Source organism: Monodon monoceros, unplaced genomic scaffold (genome assembly GCF_005190385.1).
Source record: "Monodon monoceros isolate NGI ecotype Baffin Bay Population unplaced genomic scaffold, NGI_Narwhal_1 Super_Scaffold_6, whole genome shotgun sequence".
NCBI lineage: Eukaryota > Metazoa > Chordata > Mammalia > Artiodactyla > Monodontidae > Monodon > Monodon monoceros.
The window spans coordinates 43504495-43527559 of record NW_021703783.1 but is presented as its reverse complement, the minus strand read 5'-3'; the positions used below and the strand labels follow the sequence as shown (position 1 = coordinate 43527559).

The following is a 23065-nucleotide window of genomic DNA, read 5'->3' as shown; positions in this document are numbered from 1 at the left end:
GCTTGGTGCTCACCTTTACAGAGATGGGAGTGTGATCTAGCCCAGAACCCTGGGGGAAGAGGGAGGGTCACATCATCTCAGCTGTCCCTGGCCCCCCTACAGCTAACTCCCACAAAATTGGGGAATGTTTTCCATTCCCATGCACACTCAGCACCTTTTTAAGTTCACAGCCATCTATCTTGAAACCCACATCCTTAGGGACCCAACACCTTAAAGACCAATCAGAATTCTTCATCTGGTCTCTGCATCCCTAAGCCCAGGCTTCCAAAATAGCAAGAGGGAAAGAAGAGGCATTTCTGTGAAGGAATTTGGATTCAATAATTTATTTTCTATATAGTGACAGTAACGGGAGTAAATACACAAGATCTTTTTTATTAATTAATAAAACAAAAAAAGATGAAAAAAAAAACAGAAGCAACAAATGAAGAAGACCATAATGCTTATGATATACATCAGCCACATGGTCAGAAAACCCATTTCTAAAGAACAGTTGCTGGTGTCATGGAGTTTTATTGCATTCAACAGGGGAAAGGTAGATGGTTGGAATGAAAAAGATCCATCAGCCTCCTGACAGGAACATATTATAGGGACTCTAATCCTTTAACTAGGGACTCCTCTTGTCACTTCCTTTGGAGCAGAAGATGGAGGGGCAGGAGGAATTCTCCTTTATGACCTCATGACTTCTTGTGAGACAGATCAGTCCAGGCAGATACAGAGCAAGAGTCTTTGCACCCCACAGGCCACGCGTTGGTGCCCATCTTTATGTTTTAGAGAAGTGCAGAAGCCTCAGGGGGGATGTAGGATCACAAGAAGAATGGCTGCCTGAGCCCCAAGGGCATTGCGGGGAAGGGAGTACACTATCTCAGCTCATCAGGGTCTGCTACATTCTGAGAATATCACGTATTAACTCAACTATCTTTGGAGGGGGCCGGGTTATGGTTCTGACTCCTCTCTGGGGGTGGAGAGTGAAGATGACAAAGGCGGCCATCTGTCCCCTGAGAGACACAGTAGCAGTATAAGACGAACAGAATAACAAATCCAACTGGAAAAAGGGTTTGGGAAGGAGAGGGGAAGTAAGTATGCTATGGGCACACTTCCAGAGAGTACAGGAGGTTCCCACACGTGAAACTTCTTTTCTCTTGAAATAACCAGGGTTAACCCAGGTAGAGATATTCCCTTCTGCTCGGTCTAAAACCTTAGGGGTGGCTAGACATGAAGAAAGGAAATTTAACATAGGGAGTGAACCTTATACCCCTGGCTCATCCTCCCAGCCTCCAGAACTGGCCACACCCCCAATGAAGGGTTCTAGCTCCAGGAGGGATGTGAGGTCCTGGTGAAGAGCAGCGACAGTCAAACACCTTCACCCAGGATTCAACACTGTGGCCATCTCTGGTGGGGGTGAACGTGGAGTGAGGCAAGAGCCAGGAGAGTAGTCAACCCTCAACAGAGACCTCCAATTCCCTGCATAATCACAAGAGTCCTCAGAGGTCCCACCTCCATGAGCTGCCAGCCCGCCCACCATTCTCCACCCCAGCCGCATAAGATTGGCCATATCCCATCGTATGTGTGCATGCCTGCACCCACATCTGTAGTATTTTGAAAATCTTCCATCCCAGGGCCTACGGGGAAGGAAGTGTGCCACAGTGAGCTCTGTAAAGTTATCAGCAAAATTCAGACACTCTTAGTTCGTCCCACACAGCAAAGTGCATCCACAGTAGCAGCTTGAGCCAGGTCCATCTGTCCAGTCAGGTCCTGAAGATGGCAAACAACACCCTTCCCCCAGCTCCTCCTATGTTATGGAAACAACAGGACATTTTACAAAGATCAAGGCACTTGAGAGAGAGTCAACAGTAACACTAATGAAGCAAGCAGACTTGTTGGAGGGGAAGGGAGAAGGAAAGGAAGAGGAGAGAGGACAATGTATTTCTGAGGGCCAGGAAGAGCCTACTCAACAAGACTGAGTTATCTGGATGGAAGAAGCCTGTAGCCTGAAGTTAGCAAAAGAGAAAGAGCAGAAGTAGTGGCCGGAATACCCACAATTCCCCCAAAGCCTCTCAGAACCCCACCACCTGGAACACACAGCAGCAGTCACCATGGAGTCAGGCAGTCTCTTAGGCAAAGATGTTGGTAATAAAATCCAGGAATCGCTTAGCATACTGCTCAGGATGGACAGTAGAAATCTCTGCCCCCGCCTGTGAGAGGAGGTATGGAACATGGTGTCAGGCCCCGCACCCCTCCCCGACTCCCCACCCTCAGTTCCACTCCAGATCATTTCCATACCCAACCCTTCATCCTTCTGCCACCCCACTGCTCTGGCACAAGAGGCTCTTGAATAGTCAAGACAAGAAAGGAAAGGCTTTAGAGAACCCTCACCCCATGCTTGACAGTTTTGGCTGCGTGAGCTGCTTTCTTCTTGGCATCATACTGTGTCAGGATGTCAATGAGGCCCATGAAATACACCTCCTTCTGAGGGGCCCCTGCGGAGAGAGACCAGCAATGAAGAGCAAGTACAGTCCCAATTCCCTCTCCCCAGGAACCAGTCAGATCTGTTTTGAAAAGCTAAACAGCCTCTCCACCCACCACCCTGGTCTCTGTCCTCCAGGGACCACCCTCCCCACCCTTAAAATTTCCAGGCTCTTTCTCACCCTCAGCACTCCGGATGGCATAGACATCAATGAAGGATTCAAACTCTCCAGGGCCCAGGGGCCGGTGGGAATGGATGTAGCCGCCGATACCCTCAGGGGAAGTGCCATAGGAGCCCACCAGAGCAGGAGGTCCGGTCAGGGCACAGTCCCCATCCCCCTCTGACTCCTCCTCCCGCACAGGCCCCTCCTCCTCTGGTTCAGAGCCGCGAATGATGTCGTGGATGCCCAGCAGAAGGCTGTAGTCCATGATCTTCAGCTGCACTAGGAACTGAAACCCCACTGACAAATAAGAAGCCCCAGATCTCCCTCTCCACTCCCAGGTACCACCCTTATACCTCCATCCCTGAATTTCCGGGGCCCTCCTGGGGAAAGGAAGTGTAAAAATTGAGGGTTGGGAGTATACCATTGCCCTTTATTACCTAATTGTCCTGGGTATCTAAGATCATTCTTTTAGCTCAAGCCAGCCACCCCCTTCATAAGTCACCTCTAGAGGATTTTCATGATTCTTATCCAACTCCCCTACATGCAGAGAACCCAAAGGGAAGGGGAGGAGTTCCCTTGTATTGTGAATGGGCAACTGCCCTGTGGGGAGCAAAAAAGGGAAACAAAGCCACTTCCCACAGCACCCCAACCCATCACCTCCACATCTCTCTTTAGCTTCTCTAGAAAGACTTTCTTCTCCTCTTCAGCAATATAAACTTTCTGGTTCTTGTTGAGAAAGTCCATATCCTTAAGGGTGGGCAATTCTTTAACCTGAGAATAGGTAAAGGGACATCTTGGGAATACAGCCCTTACCCCACGCTCTCAGAAAACCCTGCTCTACGTAGGGCTTTGTCTCTGACTGGGGGGGGTCTAGGGGAGACAGATTTACAGCCCATCTCTCCTCTGACTTCACACGAGGATGCTGCCCAGAGCCTGTTCTTACCTCTGGTGGTTTCCCCAGACTCAGCCACTGCGGCTGTACCCCAAATCACATCCCCCTACTTTCTGCCTATGGTTTCAGTCCAGAACCTCCATTCTGACTTTTCTTTCTTCTGAAGCAAAAACAGCTGCTTGAAAACAGAGCTCAGAATGGGAGGCGGCTGGTAGGCATTTTGCTCTTGAAGTCTGACATTTTCACGCATCCCCAAACCTTCCACATGGACTAACCCATGCCAGTGACAAAGAAGCTCTTCCCACTGCCCCTTCCAAACAATCCCTGGATCAGGAAAAGTCTACATCTCTCTTCTTTTTGGTGGTTTAAGATAAGAGTAAATAGCTGGGGATCCCTACCTCTTTATCCCAAGAAGGTCCCTTTGACCTGCCCTCCCCCATCCCTCACCCTATCATCTAAAATTATATCACCTTCTCCTTATCGCTGGCTTCCCGGGACACTAGGGAGCCCTGTGGAGAGACCCAAAGACAAAGTCAGCAGAAGTGGCTAAAAGAACAGTCAGGACCCAGCTCCTAAGACAAGTTCTCAAACCCACAGCCTTCTTTCCTTTAAAATGCATCATCCAGTGCCCTCCCTGGCCATTCCCCTCCCTCAGGTCATCAGGAGTCTCCCCTTCAGCCCTCACCTCCTCTCCTTACCTTGAGGTCATACTTCCTGTGCACGGGGAGACGGTGGCTAAACATGTTGCGCATCACAAGCATGTAGCTGTCTTCGTTGTCCACGCTAACCCGGTACATCCCCAGGAACTGGGGCAGCAGTGTGTTGCCATGGCACTTCACAATGTACTGGGGTGGGAGGGAGGAAGGAAGGGGAAGAGGCTGAGCAGCTCAGGGATGGGAATTCAAATGCTACTATTCCACAGGGATTCAAGGAGAGAGGTTACAGAAGCTCCGGAGGGGTGTGGGGACTTTCTAAAGATGCCCCTGGCATCCGTGCAGTTTCTGAATCATCATCTCCTTTCATTTATCCCATATGTATAATGTCTCTTAAATTTAAAGTGGGGCTTCCCTGGTGGCGCAGTGGTTGAGAGTCCCCCTGCCGATGCAGGGGACACGTGCCCCGGTCCGGGAAGATCCCACGTGCCGCGGAGCGGCTGGGCCCGTGAGCCATGGCCGCTGAGCCTGCGCGTCCGGAGGCTCCGCAACGGGAGAGGCCACAACAGTGAGAGGCCCGCGTACCGCAAAAAAAAAAAAAAAAAAAATTTAGAGCGCCATCTCTCCTTTCGTCTTTATTATTCTTTGAGATGGGGAAGGGTATGTGTTATTATCCCTCTTTATACGCAAGTAGTCACAGAACCAGTAGTAGAAATTACATCAACAAAATGATTTTATCTAGACCAGGGGTCCCCAACTCACGGGCTGCGGACTGGTACCAGTCCTTGGCCTGTTAGGAAGCAGGCTGCACGCAGGAGGTGAGTGGCGGATGAGCTCGCCATCGCTCGCATTACCACCTAAACTATCCCCCGCCCCGGCCCCAGCTCCAATCGGTGGAAAAATTGCCTTCCACGAAACCGGTCCCTGGTGCCAAAAAGGTTGGGGACCACTGATCTAGACCAATGTTCTTTGGTGGGCTAGACTCCCACAGTAAAATTGTTTGCAAGATGGCCTATAATCTGGATTCTTAAAAAAAAATTCCTCTTTCAATGCTACAATCTCCCTCAGTGTTGCTGCCTACTTCTCTTCATAGCCAACCTTCTCAGAAAATTAGTCAGCCATGAGTCCACTGCCTCTCTCTCATTCATACCTCAAACGACTGAAATCAGATTATACCCTCATTTCTCCTCTGAAATTTCTCTACTCCTCACTGCCTCAAATCCCTCAGTTGCCAATCTCATGGGTATCTAGTCATCATCATATTTCAACTGGCTAGCACTAGATACTACTGACCAGCCTCTCCTTAAGACTCTCTTCACTCGGAGCTCCCATCACACCACTCCTCTCTATCCTCAAATCCTGTGTGGAATGCAGTAGGGCATAAATCATTAAAAGCATCTGACAACTCTCGCCAAAAAGACCCTGACGTGGTGCTGGCCCTTGGGGCTTCAGTCTCAGCCTCACCGTCAGCCACATCAGGGGAAGAGGTCTCTAGATCTGTCCCCTGGCAGGGAATTCTGGGGCAGAGCTGGGGATAGAGGCCTGCGGGAAGGAGGAAAACACAACCATAGCAGAGCCTCTGGGCAGCAGTGACCACGCGGCCTTACTTTTGTTCCCATCTTCCCTGCTTGGGGCCGTGGGCATGGCTTTAGAGAGCCAGGGTAGTGTGGTCACTGGGAGGAGCAGAAGAAAAAGTTTTTGCTCCTTTGAACCTGATGGGGGAGGCCATTTGCATGTGGAAAATGCTCTGTACATTGGGGACTGCCTGTATTTGGAAGTTTCATTAACTCTTAGCATCCTGTTCTCAGCCTCCAAGCTGTATTGAGAAGTTACTAGTCTGTATTTTTATTAAGCCTTAAAACTTCTTTTATGTGCATTTGGTGCCAACTTTTTTGTAGAGCTGTATTAAAAACAGCAAACTTGTGCTCACGTCTCTATGTAACTTTGAGAGGAGCATTCTGTTATTTTTACAAGGCAGGAAGGAGTGTGTATAGCTGTTGAATTAAACTTAGCAATCACGTTAAAAAAAAAAAAAAAAGCTTCAGACAACTCTTAGTCTCCTTTATGGGCTCTTTTCTCTTCTTGCTCCGGAAGGTTCTTTCCTCAACCTTCTTTTCATTTCACTCGACACATCCATAATCTTAAACCCGAACGAACTTTTTGGCCAGTCCAACATAATACATTCATGGCGATAATTACCATCTATTCACCTATAGTTCTGAAATCTAGACTTCTAATCTAGTCCTCTTTTCCAAACTCCATACCCCAACCACTTATGGGACATCTATATCTGCATGAACTGAAGAAACCACAAACTCGACATGCCTAAATCCGAACTGTCTTCTTCCAAAAACCTGTTTCTTTTTCTGCTTCCCAACTGTTGGTCACTGGGCACCCAGTTATCCCTAAGCAGGAATTTGGAGCGCCTCTGCCTTAATTCTCCCAATTCTCCCAAAGGTCTTTCCACCTCCACTGCATCATCCCTCCAGGCCCTTGTCATTTCTCACCTGGACTATTACAATTACCTCCTAATTGGTATCTCCACTCTCAGTATTTCCCTCCTGCAATCCATTCTCTAAAATGCTGACACAGGGATATTTCTAAATAACATATATATCACTCCCCTGCAAACCACCTTCAGGATAAAGCCCAAACTCTTCGTGTGGCTTATAAAACCCTCACAGCCTGGCTCCTGCCTAACTGTTTTTCCACAATACCTTATCCCAGCCACACTGAATTTCTTGCAGTTCCACAACACCAAGCTCTCTCATGGCTCTGTGCCTTTACAAGTGCTGTTTTCCTTTGCCTAGAGTGCTCTCTTCCTCCTTGTCCAATGGCTGGTCCCTACTAGTCATGCAAGAATCAACTTCTAGGATACTCCCTCTAAAAAACTCTCTTTGAGCCTACCAAGTGCACCTCTTGCCCCAGGTGAGTTGGGATGCTCTTCCTCTGCCACCCCAGAGCATCCCCTAGATACCTCTACTCCTTGCACGCAGCTTGCTGTGTGCTAACTAACGCTAGCTTACTGGCCTCTGCCATTAGAACAAGAGAAACTCAAGGGCCACGGCCATTTCATTCACCTCTTTCTCTACTGCCTCACATAAGACCTAATAACAACAGACATCCAATATTTGTTGAATAACCAAAAACTCTTTTAGAATCTTTCATTTATTCCTTGCTCATTGATTTTGGTGAGATTTTTCTTCAGTAGAAAGATATTCAGGCATGTTTTTACTCCCAAAATAGTCCAGAAACTTCACATTCCAAATTCATCTGATCAGATAGAATAGTTTCCCTAATCCCACTTAGGACTGGATATGATCATGGCTTCTCTCCTCCAATCTATCCCAATTGTGCACTTATCCTGGTTTTCTCCCCAAACTGCATTTATTCCTGATAGTACATTTGGTGTTAACACTTCATCTAATTCTGACTTAGTCTAAAGTTTATACTTTGCTATACATGTACCCTTTATGTATCTATCAATTCACAGCGGTTTTAGATTAGAAGTGCCAAATAAGAAGGAACACGAACTCTTCTATTTAATCAAACACAAATCTGTATGCAGAGGCTCTCTTTTTGAAATGCCTTGTTTTCAAAAGTATGATGTCAAATGCTTCTTGGGGATCAAAATGGGCTATAGGGAGAAAGAGGGATAGGAAGTCTCCCAAGTGCTCTGGAGCTGAGTTATGAGTAGGGAGGGGAAGAATGAGGCTGGAGAGAGACCTGACCTGATGGTAGTTGGAGAGGTTGCTATGCATGTCAGCAATGTCCTCACTGGATACTTCTTTGATGACCAGAGTCCGATCATAGGAGATAAGGAAGCGACCATCACTGCCTTCACTTTCACTCGGGGGACTTCGGGTAAGGGACACCTGGGGACACAAAATAGGCTAGAAGCTCTTTTCCTCCCCTTTATATGGAGATGCAAGTCTAGGACAGTGGCCAACTGAACACACCTGAAAGTGGATGAAATCTTGACGTAAGAGGATGAGCAAGGGTTCTAAATTTGGTGTCCATATATGGACTAAATGAAATTGAAAGCAAAAATTTTAATGTATCTACATTTCCCCCCAAGGACAGGGTTTATAGCTTTCTTCAGATTTTTTTAGATGCCTGTGACCACAAAAAAATAAAGAATACCTGTGAAGGCCCTCATTTCTCCAAACATGACTGTCCCATGGATTCCCCAGTTGTTAGGGAGAAAGGACTATCCTCACCGAATGGACTCTCACCAAGTAATCCTGGTCATCAATACCAAATCGATCACGCAGGTTCCTGAAGACCTGGGGACAATACTCCTTGAACTTGAAATGACTGGGCAGATTTTCCCTGCAATAGGGGTTTTCAAGATAAGAAACAAAGTAACAATATTACCTTATATTTATGTAGGGCTTGACACTTTACAAAGCACCTTCACACATATTACCTTATTTGACTCTCATAAAACCCTTGTGAGGTCCTTTAAAGGTGTATTATTCCCATTTTATAGAAGGGGAGACTGGCTCAGGGTGGTTGAGTGACCTGCTGAAGTCACATGACTGGTAAGCGGCTTAAGCAGAACCACGACCTACTGCCCATCCAAACAGCAGCATTTCCCAAATCTCAAGCAAGTCAGAGACATCCCTAAATAAGCAATAGGTCTTGAATGGCATCTTCTGATACTAGGAGGGCTTACAGGACTCAGGTATTTCTTTCAGGGAGTCCCTCTCAGAAGCTAATGGTAATGGCATCTAAACGTATTTATTACTTTGTGAATCTCCAGGCTAGAGGAAAGGTAAACTAGTACACATAGATAAGGGTGTAAGGAACATTGGAAATTATTTTAGTGGTTTCTTTACAAAATACTGAATTTCTGCATAGGAAGGAAGGTTAGACAATACAATAACAACTTGTAAGTTGTCTTCTAAATCTAAAACCTTCAACTCATTCAATCCTAACTCTTAATATTATTTATTCTCTCTTCTAGGAAGGCTGACATGAGAAGGGTGGGGATTCCCACATACCTGCGGAAAAGGTGATTGTTGACCTTGATCTTGGAGCTGGCCTTAAAGTCATCTGGCAGCAGCATCACCGGGGGAGGCACCTGGCTGAGCTCATTGATCTGATAAGCCAAAACAAGAACAGGAAGGCAGTGAGTAGGGGTGTGGAGAGCTACTTATACACTGTGTCTGGGCAAGAGTCAGAAAAGGGCAAATCAAACCTCATTCCCTTAAAAACGCTGGTTATGCATATGCTTGACAAAGATGAGAGTATGTGTCTGCCATCTTCTGCTGCCCAAGGCCTGCAGTGAGCAACCCTTGCACACAGCCCCTCACACTCCCGCCCCCGTGGAACTTCATGCTCACAACAGTCATTTTATATCAGGCAAACTCTGTAAGCGACTCTGGACTATTTTTTAAAGCTGTAACAAATTCTAGAGAAAAAAAAGACCCTCAGCAGACTCAAGACATTCAAGACAAACAGTTCCATGCTCCACTGGAAACAAAAGATGTTTTCAAAGTACAAGGAGAGTTAAGGGGACTGTTGTTGACTGCTGCTGAGGGGTCGACAGCAGCGAGAATGAAACGTCCATATCCTGAAGGAGGCATCTCCTTACAAACAGGACCAGTCCTTCCAGACCACTCTGACCCAGTTCTCTGTAGTAGGTCCCCACCTGCCTAGGTGTAAGATAAAAGAAAAACAGCTGATTTTAGAGGGAATGCAGGCAGGCAAAGGATATGAGCTCATTAGGCATCTGTTCACTGAAGTCAAGCCAACCCACAGCCCAAAGGATGCAAGCATCACATGCGCTCCTCAGCCCCAAGAATCAGCAGTCTGCTAATTCAGGGTGGAAAGGGGGATCTTGCACTAAGAAGTGCCCAGAAGATGTGCTTTCTCCCCACTGTTGCCACAGTATCTTTCACGCACCCTTATCACTTGACTCTAGCCTCTAGTTTACGTGAGTTCCCCACCTGGGTTGTGAGCTCTGGTAAGGACCAGTTCTAGTCGTCTGCATCACTCAGGTGCCTAGCTAGCACAATATTTGGCCCACAGTGGTCCTGAAGTGTTTATTAACTGAATAAACAGATGCCTTGCCTATCCTTACTTGATCATTCGACAGAGGTTATGAAGTGTAGTCTAACCTAAATCCCATACACTGCAATGAAAAACCAGCTCCTCTCATTCTCAGTAGAAAAGGAGGACAGAACATATTCCTCCAGAGGAAAAAAAAAAAAAACCCACTAGAGATTCCCAGCCTAAAATTCAGCTACAGTTCTTTATGCCCCCTCCTCGCCACCTGCTGTTAAGCAGGCTGAATCATCACTAACACATATGTTCAAGGAATTTCTCCATTCCAGACCCTTGAAGTAAATGTGTGCTGGCTGGAGGGTGGGGTATTGGGGCTAAAGTATATATACCTAGGGAAGCTGAGGCGGGTCTTATGTGTAGTTCCCCCATCTTACCAAAGGAAAACCCTCCTTCTTAAGTTTCCCAAAGGGATGGATGGATGAGTCATAACAGAAGCAGCCCACCTCCATCAGCCTTGCCCATACCAAGTGCCTTAGACTGAGCTGGGAGCAGTCCACAGAGCCACAGATGCAAAAGGGAGCTGACACACCCCCAGATGACTTTCTAAGCCACAAATAAAAATGTGACAAAAACTGTATTCCTCCTCATCCCCTTCCACCTCCACAGCACTACCATGACTATAATGTTTCAAGGAAGTTGAGTTTTTAAAATATTGCTTGGGGGCTTCCCTGATGGTGCAGTGGTTGAGAATCTGCCTGCCAATGCAAGGGACACGGGTTCGACCTCTGGTCCAGAAAGATCTCACGTGCAGGGGAGCAACTAAGCCCATGTGCCACAACTACTGAGACCACGTGCCGCAACTACTGAAGCCCGCATGCCTAGAGCCTGTGCTCCACAACAAGAGAAGCCACCGCAATGAAAAACCCGCGCACCGCAATGAAAAGTAGCCCCTGCTCCCGCAACTAGAGAAAGCCCGCGGGCAGCAACGAAGACCCAACACAGCCAAAAAATAAATAAATTAAATAAATTAAAAAAAAATTTTTTTAAAATATTGCCTGTCATATTCAAGGTCACTGCATCCCTCCAATCCAGATCTGAGGGAAGGGGGGCAATGGCTGTGCTTCCTTCACCTGAGGTATCCTCAGGAAAGTAGATGCGCCGGCCTCTTTTGGCCTCCTCCGGATTCCCAGGCCAACCATCGACAGCAGTTCCCTGATTCTAAAGTTCACCACCATAATGTCCCCATGACCAGAGCTCCTGAGCCAGCTCTTTGGTCAAAGATGACCCCCACTTACACCAAATACCATTACTCCAGCCAGCAATGGCTTGCAATTAAGACCAAAGGCTTACATACATTAAGTGCTGAGTAAGTGCAACCACTAGGCTCAGGGTGGGGTAGCTTCTCTGAAATGCTGTACCTCTGGAAGGGAAAGAAAGGGACATGCAGGATTAGAAGGTCCAGGAAGCCTGGAGCTTCCCCCAAAGCCAAGGTTCCAACGTCACTGACAGCGGCTGTAAAGCAAGGTGCAAAGGAGAAGTGAACGATTCCCTTCATCCAGTTACCCTCTCCGCTCCCTTTCTACACTTACACTCTCACTGGAGACCTCACCACCACCAAGCCAGAAGAGCTACTCTCCCTAATGTCCTTCCAGACGGAGCCGGGTCCCGGCCGGTCTCCGTGGCCTGAGGCTGGAACGGACTGGAAGGAAGCAGGGAGCTGGATTTCAGTTGGGGAAGATGGAACCAGAGTGGAGGAGTAACGGGCGGAGGGAGAGACAAAAGTCTACGTTAAAAAAAAAAAAAAGGTCTACAGCGAGAAAGTACGCTGGGTGAAACACCTGAGGGCAGGTGGGCAGACCAGAACAGCCTGGGGAAAAGTGGCAGCGCTAGGGGCTCCGGAGGCGGGAGCCTGGAAACAGACAAGCCCGGAGGAGCTCAGGGGTTCGGACAGGGCCTCCGCGGGGCCGGGGCCGGGGCCGGGTCTCACCGAGTGGGCTACGCCCCACAGGAACACGCCCATCAGCGGGTCGGCCGCCCGGAACACCTTCACCTTCTGCTGCACGAAATGCTTTTTCTTGGTTTTGGAAGCGAAGCCGAAACCTGTGCCGGAAGCCGCTGTCGGCGCCGGTACAGTGGCCGGCGGGACCGAGGAGGACGCCATAGTCTCCCGCACACCCAACCGAGTGAAAGCCGGAGCCGGCCGGCCGCGATGTAGTCTCCCGACCCCGGAAGCGGCGCTCACCTGCGCCTCCGTCACGTGACCGGAGGCTGGCCCGCAGGCGTGCGAGTAGGGCGGGGCAGGCTGACTCCGCCCCCTGGCGGCCGCACGTCTGCCCCAACGCCCGCGCGTTGCCTGGACTCACCTGGCGGTGGGGAGTCGCACCGAAGCCTTTTGCCCTGAGGGCTGCGAGCAGTCCGCGAGGCCCAGACCAGTCATCCAGGCGTAGGGGATGCTGCCTGGACTGGCCTGATTTAACCCCTCGGTCTAGGACTTCTTTGCTGCAAAGTCGCCGCCTTTCGGTTTTGCCCAGTTTCTAGGAATAACCTCCGCCCTGAAGCTAACCCGAAAGCATTTCTTTACGAAGTAGGAGATCCCTTAAGTGGGTTTTGTGCTTTTAGAAAGACCTCTCAGGCATCATTCTGGAGGGTGACCAGAGTACTGCAAGAGTCTACGCACGAGATGAGGAACTAAAACAATGATTATTGGGATGGAAAGAAGGGGCTGGCATCTAAAGGTATAGTTTGATGTCAGTTTGTAAAATCCGTAGTGGATGTGGGATTTGAGGGAAAGGGAGACATTGAGAATGAATCCTAGGCTTCTGGCTAAGGTGTAGAGAGATGGCGGTGACATGAAAAAGGAGCAGTTTTGGTTGAAAACAAGAGTTCAATTTGGACCGTGTTTGAGGCACCTGAGGGCAGCCGGACATATGGGCCCAGAGTTCAGCAGAATGATCTGGGCTGGGGATAAAAGTTTAATTTTTGCGAAGAATCCGTAGGTGAGGATGACACCTCCCAGGGAGGGCAAGGAAAGGCTGGACCCTGGTATAGGCCACCATGTGAGAGGCTAGTGGGAGAAGACTGAGAAGGGGTGGCCAGAGAAGTAAAAGGGGCCAGGAGAGCAGGGTCACAAAAGCCAAGGGAGTTGAATTTCGAGAAGGAAGGAATGGAGAGCAGTGTCAAATGTCATGGAAAGGTGAGGCAAGACATGGAAGGAGCAGTGCCCATTGTCTTTGGCAACTAGTGACCTTTGGAAAGCACTTTCAGCAGAACAAGAGCCAGATCCAGGTGGGCTGCGGGATGAATAGGAGGTGAGGAAGTGGGGAAGGGAAGCCTGGGACTTCATCAGGAAATTTGGTTGTGAGAAAACAAGGTGGGGAGTGGCTTATAGAGAAACAGAGTAAAACACACTTTTAAGGGAGACCTTACCAAGGACAAGGGAAGAAATCACTGAGACAAGTTAACAAAGAAAATGCAAACTGCCCAAGTCTGCATCACTTTTAGTTATTTTATATATTTTTTGTTTTAGTTTCTTTCTTAATTTTTATTGGAGTATAGTTGCTTTACAATGTTGTGTTAGTTTCTACTGTACAGCTATACATATACATATATCCCCTCTTTTTTGGATTTCCTTCCCATTTAGGTCACCACAGAGCACTGAGTAGGGTTCCCTGTGCTATACAGTAGGTTCTCATTAGTTATTTTATATATTGAGTCTTTGTAAGTACCTCAGGAATGAAGATCTGGAAGGGCCTTGATTTAGTCCAGAGAAGGGAGATTTATCACTTGTCAGACGGGAGAAAGCAAAGGGGTCTGTGTAGACAGAGGTAAGTGTGTAGGTGGGGGGGGGGGGAGGTGAAGAATTTCACACACTCAGTCACCTTAATTTACCCTTTAAAATAGACAAAGTTGTTGCCTAAGAGAGGACGGTGAGAAGGGATCTTGAGGAGTGAGGGTTTAGACCAGTTGCTCTGGAGAGTGGGAGAGAAAACAGCGGGGACACACAGAAGGAACAGTTAAATCAGCACCAAAGGTCAAGTTACCTCTGGGGCTCTTTGTTTTTAATTGCCCTAGTGTTTTGGTCCTATGGTTTTCTCCACTTATCTCAGAAACTCTGAAGTAAGAGCAGAGAAGACAGGTAGGGCTATACTCTAAAATAGGGGTTAGAAGGGTGATCGTGGTAAACAATCTTGGGACAAGAGAGCTGAGCTCTTGGCGAGGGAGGGTTGCAGACACACTAGAGGGATGGAACTGATGCTGGGGCTGAGGGTGGTCTGGGGAAAACAGTGAAGAAAACAGGATACCATTTTTTGTTAAAAATTACGAACAACCTAGATGGATGTCCACCAATAGTGAAATGGTTGAATAAATTATAGGATACGTTTATGAAAAATCATGTATTTTTTTAATGAGGTAAATATGTATCTTGACATGAAAAGATCTCTAGGACATATTGTCAAGTGGGGGAAAAAAGCCTGCGTGTAAATATATGGAAAAACACCTGGAAGGATATATCCCACGCTGTCATAATGCCATTACATGCAGGGAAGGGAGTGAGACTGGGGAGGGATAAAGACTTACAACACGGGAGAGCCATCACTGAATTTATTTTATTTTAAAGGTATCTATGTACATCAAGTAAATACACACTGGGGTTGGTGCAGTTTGGTTTGTCTTTCACGCTGGCATGCAACATTTTGGCAGATGTGAGGGGGCAGGCCAGGTGCCCCTCGTGGAGACCCTGGCTGTCTGAAAGGAATGTGGTGAGGGGGATGGGAGGAGGGGGATGTGGAGTGAAGCTTCTGGTGAAGGCTTTGTGTGTGTGTCGTTTCTTATTTATGTAAGTGAATTACATTTCCCTTACATCTTGCTAAAGAGAAGGCTGTTCCCTCTGTCACCTCTCTCCTCATCTGCCCTACACCTTCACATTTTCTTCTGTGTTTTAAAAGAGTCATTTGGTGGCAAGATTACATAAAGCTCACTGGATTCTTGGGTGCCCTGCTGGCCGACATTAGCACAAGTCTCCAGGTGCACAGGTATCTTCCCTCCTCTCCACTTGCGTCTGGAGACAGCGTGGCTCACCAACCCCACCCTTTCCCTCTTTGCTTGGGGCAGGGGAGCCAGATTGAACCCCTTTCCTCAGAGCAGTGGTTTTCAATCTACTCTACAGAATCCTTGGGGTCTCTTAAGGACTGTTCAAGGGCTCCTCAACTAGTGAAGCATTTTCCACCAAACAACAAAAATGCAAACTGCCCAGGTCTGCGTCACTTTTAGCTATTCTTTATGTCAGGGTTCTATATAAGATTGGTTCTGAAAAATGTTTGAATATCACCGCCTTGGATTTACTCTACACCCCTCTGGTATTTTTTTTTTTCCCTGCATTTCTCCTTAATTGCTAAAAAGGGCCTAACAGGTAAAGGGAGAAAGGACTTTTTCGCTTGAAGGAGTCACAGGCCAATACAGGCTGTATTTACCAGCTGACACTCACACTGAGCTTTCTTTCCTGACTTAGAAACTAGGTGATGGGTTGCCCTGCTACCCTGTTCTTCCAGCCCAGATAAGACTGGCTATCTGGACACCAGGTTATATTTCTTGATTTGGACTGGCTTGTGACCTCCACTCTACATCCCTGCAGTTACCTGGAAAGCCACCTTAGCACCATGTGGTAGGACAGGATATGAAAACAAAACAATAGTCCTGTCAATTCCATAGGGAGTGGGGGTGCCCCCTGGGTCAAGCCCTTGGGCTCCTCCACCTCTGGAAAATCTGCCCTGCCCTTTTCTTTAAAGTGCACTTAATACCAGATGAGGACATTACACAGGGAATTCTTTTTGGAAAAAAACATTTTTTAATGTGTATCATCGGGGAAAAGTCAGGCTCCAGCTTGAAAGGAAGGCATTTCGAGATACCTATTTTGCCAATGAACTGGAAGCCCCCAAACCAAAAGGTGGAGACGGGAAGAACATGCAGCCCAATATGGGACAGAGAAAGGAATCCAGCCCATCACTGTGGCAAAAAAATACTTAGGAATTTTCCAGTCTGTTTACCCCCAAAGCCAAAGAAGGACTCATTTTGCTTACGCTTGGCTATAACTTTCACCGTGGACAGATGAGCAACCATTTGACAGATTGTTGGAAATGGGTTGGCCTCCTCAATGTTTCAAAATAATTTTAAGCAGCTTTGGGTTCTGGTCATGAGCTCCGGGGTAGAGAATATCAAAAGGAGTTTTGAGGAGAAAGGGAAGTGGTCCCTTGAGCAATCCATGTTCTTGGTTGTCCAGGGGGCACAGGAAGAGGGAGGCAAAAGGCAGACTTCGGGGGGCAGAGGTGCACACCCAGAACCCCTCCGTTGGGGTGAGGGGTGTCTAAAGAAAATTCACCGTATAATTTAAGCAGTCCTTCCATTTCACCCTCCCCTGTGCTAAATGTGGAAGAGGAGGGAGGAAGAGTCTATTTCTGTATCTTCTCATGACGCCAAGACATTCTTCTGCTTAAGGCTTTGTGTACGTGCATGTGTGTGTGTGTTTGTGAAGGATCACAGCCCTCTAGCTCCCATTTTCCTTTTATCATCTCTGTGACTAACACCATTCAGTGTGAGAGATGCATATAGGAGAGGAAGAAGAAACACTGACCCTCCTCCCTATGGCCCCAAATGAGGAGGGTATACTATGCTTAGAAATTGCTAAATACATCATTAGATACTAGAGAGTATGACAGAGAGAAGAGAGAGACATAGCAGCAGCTTTTGATATATAGATACAGAGTACAAAGAGATACAGAGTAAGAGAAGACATCATACATAGTACAGTCGGACAACAAGGATTGGGGAAGGGAGTTAGTATCAGAGAGCACAGGTTTGCAGCATGCTGAGAGAAGAGGCCTCAGTCCCTCTTAGAAACTGGGGAAGAAAGAGAAAGAGGTTGTGAGGAACCACCTTGCAGCCCGGTCACTGAAGAGGAACAGGGTGGCATCTGTACCAGCTTGGGTTTACAGTCCTGTTCCTTTGATATCAACAGCCAGACGCCACCCTGCCATCTCCTGCTCCTCCACCCACAGGCCTTCCCTAACTCTCCCTCCCCCATTCCCACTGCTTGCTTCTCATGCCTTTCTGCCTACGTGTGCCTGGCCTATTACTCTGGAAAACCCCTGGAGAGGGCTCAGCTTGGATGCCGCCCACTAGGAGACTGGCCATGTTCTCTCGTTTCTCGTTCTCCAAGGATCCAAGGTGGACAATAAAACAGGATCCCAGTGCCCATTTTGAGCCATAAAGCAACCTGGCGAGAAGCCTGGTGACACACAAGAACCAGGAAGGTGCCTGTGCTGCTAGGAGAGCACAGGGAACAGGGGAGAGGACCCAGGACAGAGGTGAAGGTGGGGCTTGGAGGTGGGCACACAGCTGTTTTCCACCTCCACTAGCAAGATTGGAGGGGAGTGCTGATACAGCAGCTAGAAGAACAAAAAGTTAGACTTCCTGGGACATTTGCTAAAGCTCATTGGTGACATATACAGATATGAGGAGTATAGGACACAGAGATCTCCCAAGGTCTCCTAATAACCACTAGGTTCTGTGACCTGTGTTGCAGCTCTAGATGGACACTGCCCTTGCCCACTTCTTTTGACATGTTGCAGCGACCCCTAGTGGCATAAAGGCGGTACTGTGGTTCCCGCTACGGCCAAGCACAAGGCGGGAGGGGAGGCCAGTGCCTAGGGGACACCGGGCAGTTCTGATGTAGCCCCTGGGAGGGGGCAGCAGGAGTTGAGGGACAACTATATAGTAAAAGTTTTGAGATGATTTAAAAAAAAGCAGGAGAAACAAAGAAGCTGAGGGCAAGAAAGGAGGCAACCTGAGGCTGGTCAGAGGAAGCGGCCTGAAACTACCTGAAAGTGCAGGTATGCAGCAGCCCGTGTGGGAGATTAGCTGGCTGCCGTCTCTTGGTGGAGAGGGAACAGCTTGGCCTGGTCTTCAGCCTCGTAGCCGCATGGCAGGTCACTCCTGGAAGAAGAGACCCAGCATAATCACAGCATTGTCAGCTCCGTATAAATGACAGCATTCCTGTCACTTTGCTCTCTCAGCATCCCTGTGAGATAATGAAGGGCAGGAATACAGGGCAAATCAAGGCCAGAGAGATAGAGCTGACTTGCCCAAGGTCACAAAGTTCCCCAAAGTAGGAGGGAAACCCAGGTCATCAGACGTCCATGGTGTTTTCTCCCAGCCCCCATAGCTGGCATGGGGAGGAACCACAGGGAGAATTGGAGGAGGGGACAGTGTTCTACACCAAGGCTGGGGGTGACTGGACCTCCTGGACAACACAGTGATGGCGAGAATGGTTCTCATTTCCTCCTCCTTTCCCCAAAGTCTCCAGCGAACCTCTAAGTAAGGCATGAGGGAAATGTAACCATTTCTTCTGGTCCCACCCAGAGAGCCCAAGAGCAGTGGCAACCGGCGTACCTATTGTCATTGATATCTGTGGCATTTCCTGAAGAGAACATCATGGAGAACACAAGATTGGAAGAAGGAAAAGAGAGACTGGGTGTTACTAACGGTCTCCTCAAACCCTCTCTCATCCTAATCCCTTGGAGAAAAAGGTAAGTGTCTTGGCAACATAGCTGCCATCTGGGTCTGTGGCACTCGTCTTCAACTACCCCAAGCTGCACCATTATTTTGTTTGAGAAAAAGCCTCCCTGAGCCCTCACAGAGGAGAGGAGAAGGGGAGGGGAAGGGAAGGGAAGGGTTGGGACAGGCACGTGACCAGAGGAATCCACTTCTAAGCGTCCAAGACCCTGAAGGGATGCAGTGTTTGAGCTGTAGGTGCAGGGTCACTTACTTTTCTGATACTTTTCAACTTGCCCTGGGGATCCCACAGGCTGGTTACCCATCTTTTTCACTCACCATTGTCCATGTTGGCCTTCTGGTAGGAAGCCAAGGGGCCTCCAGAAGATGTGGCCCCACTGCTGGTACAGGAGTTTGCAAAGCTGGATGGAGCAGAGGAGAGAGATGCAACCTCTGGCACCCACCTTCCACTATTCCGAGGACCACTGATCCACACTCACCCTCAGGGATGAAGCCATCCACCCCTCCCATCCCCAGAGACCAGAGGACAACAAACATGGCCTCAGGCTGGGAGGGCAGATGCCCACCTTCTAATCAAAGGTGTGAAGTTGAGAAAGGGTTAGAAATGAAGCTACTTAGGAAAAGAACTAAGTCTCACCCAATAATTAACCCAGTCTTATGCCTTATAGGGTGCAGAGAGCCTTGGGTTAGGACTTCAGCCCGCCCATGGTCACTCACTACATGTCTGAGGTGGAGCTAGGTGCAGCCTGCAGGTACAAATTCTGGTAGTTCTGGAAGAGGCTGTTGGTGTAACTGATGCACTCAGGGCTCCGGGTGCCATAGGCGTTGGTGGGTGAAGATGCTGGGTAGTGGCCAGGCCGGACGGGTTTGGCTGCGGCAAAGAAAGGAAAATGACCGTGAAGAGGCTCTTTGTTACCGTGCAGTTGCCCTGCAAGGTCATTTAGCTAGAGCTGAACTGAGTTGCAAGTAAGGTAATTCACTTTTCTACTGTTTTGTAGTGGTGGTGGGGTGAGGCTGGGGTGGGGTTACACTGAGGAATTTGCTGGGTTCCCCCAGGTGGTGATCCCTCCCGTACGCCTGCTGACGCCCACTCCCCACTCACCAATCTGGGCAGAATGGCCCCGTTTGCCGGAGCTCTTGTACCGAACGGCCTCCTTGATGCGGTCCACCTCCTGCTGGTACCGGCGCTTGTCCTTCATGGCGCCCTCCTTGGCCTCCTTCAGTGCACCCTCCAGGGCCTTAACTCTCTCAGCCGTAGCCCTAAGTCGTTTTTCCAACTTAGGAAGCTCACAACGCAGATCTGCATTGTCACGTACCAGCTGTGGGACGAGCCCCGGCGAACAGGCGGGGAGAGAGGCGAACAAGGCAGCGGAGCCGGGGGTGCGGGTGGGAGAGAGAATAAGGAAAAGTCATGTCAGGGAAGGTGGAGACCATGTGGTTTCCTCCAAAGGCCTCATTCCCTTTACCTAATTGCTGTTCTGGCCAGTTCTTTCCTTCTCCCTTTAGCAAACGGTGGTCAGGCATTAAAAAGTTCCATCATTTTCCAGGCAGCAAAAACATGCCAACTCCTCTGTAGCCCAGAATGCTTGGGAGAGCAAGAGTTCCAGTCTCCTCCTGGCCTAAACACCACCAACCCCCCAATATCTCACAGCTGGTGCCAGACCAACAGCCCCAGGGCAACCATGGGAATGAGGCCCCTCCCCCTCCCCCTCCCCCAGAGATGGCTCTGTGGGCATGCACAGGGTGAGGCAGCAAGAGCACAGTAGCAGTTTGGAGGGTGGAGATGGTGTTGAGTGCAGGTTAGGTGCAGTGTAGAGCAGGAGCAGAAGCTGGAATACAGGAGCCCACGCACCACACACACACACACACACACACACACACACAGACACAGATACACACACACACACACATGGCCGCCCCATAGGAAGGAAAGAAAATGTTTTGAAGTCTCACAAACATTTGTGCTCATTACCTTCATGTTCAAGGATTTCCTGGGCTGTCCCTCTTCCCATTTAAATTAAGCTACAGCGTGGTATTAACCACCTTGCATCCAGAAAAGACTTCCTGATCTTTTTACAAGGTTTCACACAATGACTAGGGCCCTACAGGTTGCAGAAGGAGCCGGCCTTGGAAGACACCAGGCAAGTCAGTGCAGCAGGGGACACTGGGAGAACGGTCCCTTTAATTTGGGACAATCTACAGATTATAAACAATGTTTTGCTGTGACAATAACTTAGCTTAATTTGTAACAGGGTTATGGCCCTGGCTATTTAAGATTCTGTTGACTGAGAGGTTTCTACATCACTCGTGTTTTCCTTTCTAGTCTTGTGTCCCCTGAGGTAGGATATTAGGAGTCCTCTCTCCTATAGGTGAGTAGCTTTTGGTCTTTGAGACTTAGAACAGAGGCAGAGCCTTCATGGGGGAAAAGGAAAACAGCCTGTGACTTCCTGAAATGTGCCACAATGTGGATGAACCTGGAGGACATTATGCTAAGTGAAATGAACAAGTCACAAAAGGACAAATCCCAGATGATTCCACTTAGGTGAGATTCTTAGAGTAGTCAAAATTATAGAGACAAAGTAGAATGGGGGTTGCCAGGGGGTGGAGGAGCAGGGAATGAGGAGTTATTATTTAATGGGGATGGAGTTTCAGTTCTACAGGATGAAAAGACTTATCTCTGGAGAGGGATGGTGGTGATGGTTGCACAACATTACAAATGGATTTAAGGCCACCAAATGGTGCACTTAAAATGATTAAAGGTCATACATTTTATGTTATGTGTACTTTACTACAATGAAAAAAAATTGGGGAAAAAAAGCAATGTAATATGCATTTGGATTAAGAAGGAAAATGAACACAGAAATTAAAAAGAATGACAAAACCGATTACAAATGTTTCTTCCCTTTCAACTTTTCTATAATGTTGTTCACGCTGTTTTATAATAGGTAAAGGGGGAAAGATGGTACTAAAGCCCTCTGCAGGTCAAAATAAAATAAATAAACCCTGTGGACTACCACTGGGCCACAGTTCTAGGATTTTCTTCATTATTTAAAAAAATAAGAAGATGTACTGGGTATTTACTATATATGCTGGGTACGGCGGCACTGGGAAGAAAAGAAGTTTAAGCTGTAGTTTAATGAGAACATGAGTTTAAAACGAATTTTAAGGTGGATTCGAAAAGAAGGGAGTGAAGCATAGGTTAGGGTTTATTTTACGAATCAGTCAAAAGGGCCGGTTGACAGTCTTGTTGCATCTGTCTTCAAGGCTCAGCTATTTGGCACTAGCCAGGGTGCTCCTGCTATGCATGCACCAAACATTTCCTGTCCTGACTCCTTTGGACTGCCCCTTCCACCTCCGCACCCCATACCTTTGAAACCCAGTCTTCCACCTAAGGAACCGCAGCAGCGAGGAGGGGGATAGAGAGGCAGCAACTTAATACACAGGAGTTTTCACTGGCCCTGACCAGGGGCCAGTTGGGCCATCTGAGGACATCATGTAATTGCCCTGTGTGCCTGCCCCAGGCCTAGGCACAGGGAGTCCTCTCCATGAGAGAAAGCCCAGCTTCCTGACTTCTTGTGTCTCTGCTCTCCGTCTCTGGCTAACATCTGACCAGTATCCCTTGTGTACGGTCACGGCCCCATGCCTCTGAAACCTCTATCAGTTTCAACCTTTCCCTCCAACAGCGTAGGCCTGGGGAATTCCACTTTGAGCAGAGGCAGGCCGGGAGCTTTGGGAAAGGGAAAACAGGCATAGAACCAAGAACAAGGTAAAAGTGGAACCAAATACGGGATAAAGAAGGGATTTGTAGGAAAGGGAAAAGGGAAAAGTAAGGAAAACATGCAAGTAGATTTTCCCAAATCCAAGGGCCTCCAAAGATTTAGGTATCCTAGGCTCCCGGCCTCAAGAGTTCTCTTCACCCCTTACCCTCACTCTTACCTGTTTGTGAACCTTTGTAAGCTGTTCCAGGTTGTTCTCAAGAAAGGAAATCTTCTGCTTTTGGGAGTGAATCCCCCCACTGTCCTCGGGCTCCATTTCTGCACTCTGATGAGAGACAGAGGCAGGGGAAAGGTGTGGCTGTCCTGAGGCCAATCAGGTCCCACCCAGACCAGGTCAAGCCAGCCCCACTGAAGGCCACAGGGTCTGGAGAAGCCTGGGGAAAGGGGGAGGATACGGGGGCTGGGAAGACCCCGAGACGGCACTCACTTTCTTGACTCGAGTCGTGACGTCTTGAACGAACAGCTTGCGAAGGTTGTGGAGGGTCTGGAGTTCCCGGGCCTGGAAACAATGATGAAAAATTGGGGTCCCCCAAATAC

General features: G+C 48.4%; 2 protein-coding genes across 6 annotated transcripts in view; both read right to left on the bottom strand.

Moving 5' to 3' along the window:
* Positions 1-288: 288 nt before the first annotated feature.
* On the bottom strand, positions 289-12473 carry PIP4K2C (phosphatidylinositol-5-phosphate 4-kinase type 2 gamma). 4 transcript variants are annotated; one of them, XM_029206360.1, is made up of 11 exons: positions 12172-12473; positions 9179-9276; positions 8408-8504; positions 7904-8047; positions 4218-4364; positions 3990-4028; positions 3285-3398; positions 2646-2913; positions 2374-2477; positions 2070-2192; positions 289-1789 (listed from the first exon to the last, which is right to left on the bottom strand). In XM_029206360.1, the coding sequence occupies exons 1-10, from the start codon at positions 12343-12345 to the stop codon at positions 2112-2114; spliced, it is 1266 nt and encodes a 421-aa protein (XP_029062193.1). In that variant the 5' UTR covers positions 12346-12473; the 3' UTR covers positions 289-1789; positions 2070-2111. The 4 variants fall into 4 exon arrangements, with proteins under 4 accessions (XP_029062193.1, XP_029062194.1, XP_029062192.1 ...); XM_029206361.1 differs by having other exon boundaries at positions 2081-2192; positions 12172-12390; XM_029206359.1 differs by having other exon boundaries at positions 290-1789; positions 2093-2192; positions 12172-12390.
* Positions 12474-14780: 2307 nt separating this feature from the next.
* The window catches only part of KIF5A (kinesin family member 5A), a 28936-nt gene continuing 20651 nt past the window's right edge, over positions 14781-23065 (bottom strand). The window contains exons 22-28 of one of the 2 annotated variants that reach the window (XM_029206551.1): positions 22956-23027; positions 22689-22793; positions 19855-20071; positions 19470-19623; positions 19071-19153; positions 18630-18657; positions 18059-18173 (exon numbers count right to left, since the gene is read on the bottom strand). In XM_029206551.1, coding sequence (XP_029062384.1) covers positions 18095-18173; positions 18630-18657; positions 19071-19153; positions 19470-19623; positions 19855-20071; positions 22689-22793; positions 22956-23027 — 738 coding nt within the window. In that variant the 3' untranslated portion in view covers positions 18059-18094. Of the gene's footprint in view, positions 18174-18629; positions 18658-19070; positions 19154-19469; positions 19624-19854; positions 20072-22688; positions 22794-22955; positions 23028-23065 lie in introns of both variants that reach the window. The other variant, XM_029206550.1, reaches the window with a different exon arrangement.

Excerpts from the sequence above, each read along its gene's own strand:
- PIP4K2C (XM_029206360.1), bottom strand. The coding sequence starts at position 12,345 with ATGGCGTCCTCCTCGGTCCCGCCGGCCACTGTACCGGCGCCGACAGCG. Across the intron at positions 9,277-12,171 it reads TGTGGGGCGTAGCCCACTCG|ATCAATGAGCTCAGCCAGGT; the intron begins GTGAGACCCGGC and ends TTGGCTTATCAG. Across the intron at positions 2,193-2,373 it reads CCAAAACTGTCAAGCATGGG|GCGGGGGCAGAGATTTCTAC; the intron begins GTGAGGGTTCTC and ends CTCCTCTCACAG.